The 7,179-nt window shown below is 44.7% G+C and overlaps 1 protein-coding gene across 1 annotated transcript in view; it reads left to right on the forward strand.

Moving 5' to 3' along the window:
• The first annotated feature begins 1,196 nt into the window (after positions 1-1,196).
• Positions 1,197-7,179, forward strand: part of LOC137093392 (PE-PGRS family protein PE_PGRS33-like) — a 24,095-nt gene continuing 18,112 nt past the window's right edge. The window contains exon 1 of the mRNA XM_067458204.1: positions 1,197-1,412. Within this exon, the coding sequence (XP_067314305.1) occupies positions 1,197-1,412 (216 nt within the window). The remainder of the gene's footprint in view (positions 1,413-7,179) is intronic.

Genomic DNA, 7,179 nt, shown 5'->3' on the forward strand with positions numbered 1-7,179 from the left:
ACTAATGTGTGTACAATGCAAAGCTTTTAACAGGGAAATATGTATCAGCACGCCACGGTCATGAGATATAATGATGGCTGTGTTCAATGATCATCATAAGATTAATCGGCCCTTGTCAAATTAACCTTTAGGCTGGTAATGTTCAATAAAATAGTATTTGGTCATAGATCAGCAGTGAGAGAATGAATGTGTGTGACTCTCTTAATTTATTCTGTTAAAATATATTGGAAAATACAATGTGGACTAGTTTTATAATACATTTATGGTGTGTTTTGTCATTATTGTAGCTTGACGGTCAGTTTTTTTTTTCTCTTGGATATGTGTAGGGAAAGCAGACAGAAAGATCTGGAAGTTGCTGAGATGAAGAGCGAGAGAGAAAGTGAGCGATGGTTTGGATGGCCTGTGCTGCTGAATTCATGCTCAGTATGTTTAAAGTCTTATTCTATTTTCATCTGAAGAACTTTCAACTCAATTCTGCCAAAAAGAAACTCTGGCAGAATTGAGCGTATGATGGTGAGTCCAAAAGCAAAGTGTTCACTTCAAACATGAAGGTCAGCATCCACTACAAAAACACACAACATGGGAAATATTTAGTAGTAAGATTATGAAGTAAAATCACATAAAAAAAGCAAAAAAAATGTGACAATGTATAAAAAAAGAGATGAGGGGAGAAGGAGGGAGAACCAGAGGGATGAGGGAAGAGGAAGGGAGAACCGCAGGAATGAGGGATAGAGGAGACAGAACCGGAGGGGATGAGGGAAGAAGGAGACGGAACTGGAGGATAGGAGGGAAAACCGGAGGGAGAAAGGAGAACCGGAGGGATGAGGGAGAACCGGAGGGAGGAGGGAGAACCAGAGGGATGAGGGAAGAGGAAGGGAGAACCGCAGGAATGAGGGAAAGAGGAGGCAGAACCAGAGGGGATGAGGGAAGAAGGAGACGGAACTGGAGGATAGGAGGGAAAACCGGAGGGAGAAGGGAGAACCGGAGGGATGAGGGAGAACCGGAGGGAGGAGGGAGAACCGGAGGGAGGAGGGAGAACCGGAGGGATGAGGAAGAACCGGAGGGATGGGGGAGAACCGGAGGGAGGAGGGAGAACCAGAGGGATGAGGGAGAACCGGAGGGAGGAGAGAGAACAGGAGGGAGGGAGAACCGGATGGAGAAGACAGAACCGGAGGGAGGAGGGTGAGGCCTTAAGGATGATGGTCCCAGTTGGAGCCCAGGGAGGAGACGGGCTGGGTAAGAACTCTGGACACACAGGAGACTTTAAACTGAGTGGTCTTGACATGATGTTTCCGGGTCACAAACATGGTTGGATATTTGGCTTTGGCTCAGGTGCCATGGCCATGGATTGCTCAGTCCTAGCTTCTGATGCTGGCTCATGCATCGCAGCAGCCGCTGGCTCTCTGTCTGCGGTGGGCTTTGGTGTCATGGCTGGGCTCTGGGTCTAGAGTGAGGCTGCTGAAGTCCTTCGCTGGCCCCATTGTTCACCAGTACCCACTCCACAGATGCAGTAAAATGGCCCCGAGGACATTCATGAGGCTGCCATGGCTTTGTGCACTAGCTAGGATTGTCATGAGAAACACACAGTGAGTGTCGGGAGAGTTTGTAAGGCATGCCAGGTCTAAACAAATCTTTGGTGTGGTCCTCAAGTCTTTATTGCCCCTGCTCTTGCCCTTGGACAGCTGATAAAAAAGTCCAAAAAGGAAAAATCACAGCAAAATAATCTGTTCTAGGTCCAGTATTCAATATTGGTTGTAGAAGAGTGCACAAAGAAAGTTACAAAATAGTCTGTATTAAATCTACAATGGAAAACTCAAAAGATTACAGGAGACAATGTAAACATTGCCGCGTTAAACTTACACGTTAAAATTTGATCCATCTGTCTTTTTTAAAAAGACAGTGAAGCACACACACACACACACACACACACACACACACACACACACACACACACACACACACACACACACACACACACACACACACACACACACACGTCTGGGTAACTACCTTTGTGGGCACTCTCCTTAGACATAATGGTTTTATACCATACAAACTGTACATTCTATCCCCCTACACAGTCCCTGCCCCTAAACCTACCCATCACACACACACACACACACACACACACACACACACACACACACACACACACACACACACACACACACACACACACACACACACACACACACACACACACACACTTTTTACATTTTCAAAAAGCATCATCCTGTATGATTTATAACCCTTTTGAAAAGTGGAGACCGCTGGCTGGTACCACAATGTAGGCAATCTCAAGTTTTACTATCCTTATGGGGACATTTGGTCCCCACAATGTAATATATACAAGGGCACACACACACACACACACACACACACACACACACACACACACACAAACACACTCACTCACGAGTGTGTCCTGGGGGTCGTTCATCTTTATTAGGTAACTCCTCTCATTTCAGGGGCACTTGCATAATTATCATTAGCTATATATTCAAGGGGGAGCAATCAGCATGTTTCTGTGTCCGGACGGGCTTTAAATGATGCGCTGATGGACAGAATATATCTTTGTCCATCACCGCAACGGAGGAGGGATGGGGGAGCAGTGAATGATTCATTATGATGTGAAGACGAGATTCATTCTGTCAAATGATTTTTGGCTCAAGTCTAGAAATTAAAGAAATTGTATTTTAGTATCATAATTATACTCTTTTTTTTTTTGGTAAGTTTAGTTAAGGTTTAGTTTTGGGTTTGGGTTTAAGGTCTAAGGGTTTCAATCTTTCAGTCCTTATTTTTTCAATGGCTTCTCACATCTGCAGTGTATAAGAAATCACTGTCGGTTATTGTTCTAAGCTCAAATGCATGTTTTCACTGCAGTCTGTGCCGTTACTGCAGCGCTTCATGTGGAAGTCGTGACGCTTACGTTAAAACCCATAAAGATTCATGTGAAAGGGGCTTAAACTAATCTCAGAGGAGGCGTGTCCTGATGAGAAAGGCCCCGCCCCCTTTATTGAAGGAAATGTTCTATAGAGTCTCTCTGATGGATGACCTGGACAGAAAGAGTCTAGTAAAGCAGCAGATTCTGATCTGGGGTCAGCTGTGTAAACTTGGCCACAAAAGATTATATTTTGAAGAAGGTTGGTAACTAGACAGTTGGCGGTAGCCATTGACTTCAATGGTATTTTTTCTACTATGTAAGTAAATGGCTACCGCCAACTGTCTGGTTATCAACCGTCTTAAAATATTATATTTTGTGTTCAGCAGAAGAAAGAAACTCATACAGGTTTGTAATGACAAAGTTTTCAACTAACCCTTTAAGACAACTTTGTCTCATTGGAAAAACGTACCTGTGGCAACGTTTTTGCAAACCACAAAATACGTACCAATATGGTGCATATCGCGACAGTTTCACAGTGAAATGTCCACTGGGGGGCGCTAAAAGCTTCGTTCTTTCCAGAACAGATGTGGTGAATCTGGCTTGTTTTGTCAGGTTGGTTTTTTAATGTACACCGACACTAAACCCAAAACTGAGCTGATAGTGTTAACAACAGCAAATTTGACAAAAATAAGATTGTATCCATGTCATTTTATCTTGTGTTTTGAACTCGTCTTTTATCATGATTCGTTTCACACAGGATTCGTTCCCGAGCTTTCAGCATTGCAAGTTTAAATCTGTACCAGCTGAGCTATCGAGCTTTGGTGTGTCAGAAAATCTGAACATATGGAGCTGGTTAAGTGATGCAAACTCCAAAATGTATTTGTTTACAAATCATGGACTATGGTAAAAAAACAAACAACAAAAACGATACTACTACTTACGATTCTGCTTGAAACTGCAGTGATACGCACCTATTAGTACCTATATGTGGTTTGCAAAAACGTTGTACATTTTGCCAATGAAACCAGGCTACTTTAAGAACAAGTTTGACAAACTAGCAGTTAACCAATGGGTAATCAGTCTTATTTTTTTTCATTTCAAATTAAACTGGTCTACCTTTTTATGTAACTGACTTTACCAATTTTTCTTTTGGTTCAGAGGCATCAGTGTTGATGTGTAGTAAAGAGTGTTATATCTGAGTTTCTTCATTTGTGGTGTAAAGGATGAGCTCAGTGATGCCATGAGTTGATTTTGGGTTTACTCCAGTGAAGGGTTAGGTTTAGGTTAGGTTTAGGTTAGGGTTAGGTGCTGCAGATGAACCGTAGGGTTACGGTTAGGTTTAGGTTAGGGTTAGGCGCTGCAGATGAACCGTAGGATTAGGGTTAGGTGCTGCAGATGAACTGTAGGGTTAGGGTTAGGTTTAGGTTAGGGTTAGGCGCTGCAGATGAACCGTAGGGTTAGGGTTAGGTTAGGGTTAGGTGCTGCAGATGAACCGTAGGGTTAGGGTTAGGTTTAGGTTAGGGTTAGGCGCTGCAGATGAACCGTAGGGTTAGGGTTAGGTTAGGGTTAGGCGCTGCAGATGAACCGTAGGGTTAGGGTTAGGGTTAGGTTTAGGTTAGGCGCTGCAGATGAACCGTAGGGTTAGGGTTAGGTTAGGGTTAGGCGCTGCAGATGAACCGTAGGGTTAGGGTTAGGTTAGGGTTAGGTGCTGCAGATGAACCGTAGGGTTAGGGTTAGGTTTAGGTTAGGGTTAGGCGCTGCAGATGAACCGTAGGGTTAGGGTTAGGTTAGGGTTAGGCGCTGCAGATGAACCGTAGGGTTAGGGTTAGGGTTAGGTTTAGCTTAGGGTTAGGGTTAGGCACTCCAGATGAACCGTAGGGTTAGGGTTAGGTGCTGCAGATGAACCGTAGGGTTAGGGTTAGGTTAGGTTAGGATAGGTTAGGTTAGGTTAGGTTAGGTTAGGTTAGGTTAGGTTAGGTTAGGTTAGGTTAGGTTAGGGTTAGGTTAGGGTTAGGTGCTGCAGATGAACCATAGGGTTAGGGTTAGGTTAGGTTAGGTTAGGGTTAGGTGCTGCAGATGAACCGTAGGGTTAGGGTTAGGTTAAGTTAGGTTAGGGTTAGGAGCTGCAGATGAACTGTAGGGTTAGGGTTAGGTTAGGAACTGCAGATGAACCATAGGGTTAGGGTTAGGTTAGGTTAGGGTTAGGCGCTGCAGATGGACCGTAGGGTTAGGGTTAGGTTAGGTTTAGGTTAGGTTAGGGTTAGGAGCTGCAGATGAACCGTAGGGTTAGGGTTAGGTTAGGTTTAGGTTAGGGTTAGGAGCTGCAGATGAACCGTAGGGTTAGGTTTAGGTTAGGGTTAGGAGCTGCAGATGAACCGTAGGGTTAGGGTTAGGTTAGGTTTAGGTTAGGGTTAGGAGCTGCAGATGAACCGTAGGGTTAGGTTAGGTTAGGTTAGGTTAGGGTTAGGCGCTGCAAATGGACCGTAGGGTTAGGGTTAGGTTAGGTTTAGGTTAGGTTAGGGTTAGGGTTAGGTTAGGGTTAGGAGCTGCAGATGAACCGTAGGGTTAGGTTTAGGTTAGGGTTAGGAGCTGCAGATGAACCGTAGGGTTAGGGTTAGGTTAGGTTTAGGATAGGGTTAGGAGCTGCAGATGAACCGTAGGGTTAGGTTAGGTTAGGTTAGGTTAGGTTAGGGTTAGGCACTGCAAATGGACCGTAGGGTTAGGGTTAGGTTAGGTTAGGTCAGGGTTAGGAGCTGCAGATGAACCATAGGGTTAGGGTTAGAGTAGGTTTAGGTTAGGGTTAGGAGCTGCAGATGAACCATAGGGTTAGGTTTAGGTTAGGGTTAGGAGCTGCATATGGACTGTATTCTCCAGTTTATCTGCTTCTCACTCCTGTCTGATTAGTATTCACACACCTCACTCCTGATCGCTTTGCTTTTGTTTGCTAATTATCGTCTGATTGCTCATTAGATGTTGTGTCTTGGTGTCTGTGTTCTGTAAACAAGCTCGGCTGCATCTGCTTGTATGGAATCAGATTCCATAATGTCAGCGAGTGGAGAACAGTGTTTGTGATGAGGACACAAATCTGCTGTAATGGACAGACGCACAAACACTTACAACAGCATAAACACACAGACACGCACATACTTAGCGTAATTTGCATATGAAGTCAGCTGGTATGTTTTAATTACAGCAGCTAGTCGACGAAGATGTGTGTGTGTGAGTGATCACATGTTGTGTTTGTTCTAGATGGGACAGCCGCAGGAATCTTCTTCTGTCCGCAAACTGCATCTCACTGTATTTGTGTGACAGTAGCATTTATTGTGACCTGTAACGGACAAATATATTTAAAATGACGTCCAAATAGAGCGGATTCAGAGCATTTGACATTCACACAGCAGGTTATAAGCGGCTCACGCTGGTTCACATGCTGTGGAGCAGGAATTTCAGACTGTTGACCATCGACCTTCTTCAACTCACTTTAGTACTGCACTGCACTGCACTGCTGTGCTTTTTACAGCTAATTATCACCACTACAGCCAAAGCCTAATGTATCCTTCAGTCATAGTCATACAACCTTTCAATATAAACTCCATTTGATTTTGTGTGCAAATGCAGACACTCAACACATGCACTCGAAAGTTTCATCCTTGACCTCTGCATTATTTTTCATAAGCATAATACACTATATTGTACGTGGACTTTAATGCCATCCCATTGTTAACCCGTGGGGTTTAATCTGGAGTCGGCCCACCCTCTCTAACAGCTCCAGCTCTTCTGGGAAGGCTTTCCTCAAGGTTTAGGAGTGTGTTTATGGGGATTTTTGCCCATTCTTCTAGAAGCTCATTTGTGAGGTCAGGCACTGATGTTGGACGAGAAGGCCTGGCTCTCAGTCTCCGCTCTAATTCATCCCAAAGCTGTTCTATCGGGTTGAGCTCAGGACTCTGTGCAGGCCAGTCCAGTTCCTCCACACCAAACTCCTCATCCATGTCTTTATGGAGCGACGCTTTGTGCACTGGAGCGCAGTCATGCTGGGACAGGAAGGGGCCGTCCACAAACTGATCCCACAAAGGTAGGAGCGTGAAATTGTCCAAAATGTCTTGGTGAAGCATTAAGAGTTCCTTTCACTGGAACAAAGAGGCCAACCCCTGGAAAACAACTTGAGCTCCTGAGAGCGACCCATTCTTTCACTAATGTGTGTAGAAGCGTCTGCAGGCCGAGAGCTGAAGTTATACACCTGTGGCCATGAAGAGACTGAACACCTGAACTCAGGGATCTGGAGGGGCGTCCCAATA

Source organism: Pseudorasbora parva, chromosome 12 (genome assembly GCF_024679245.1).
Source record: "Pseudorasbora parva isolate DD20220531a chromosome 12, ASM2467924v1, whole genome shotgun sequence".
Taxonomy (NCBI): Eukaryota; Metazoa; Chordata; class Actinopteri; order Cypriniformes; family Gobionidae; genus Pseudorasbora; species Pseudorasbora parva.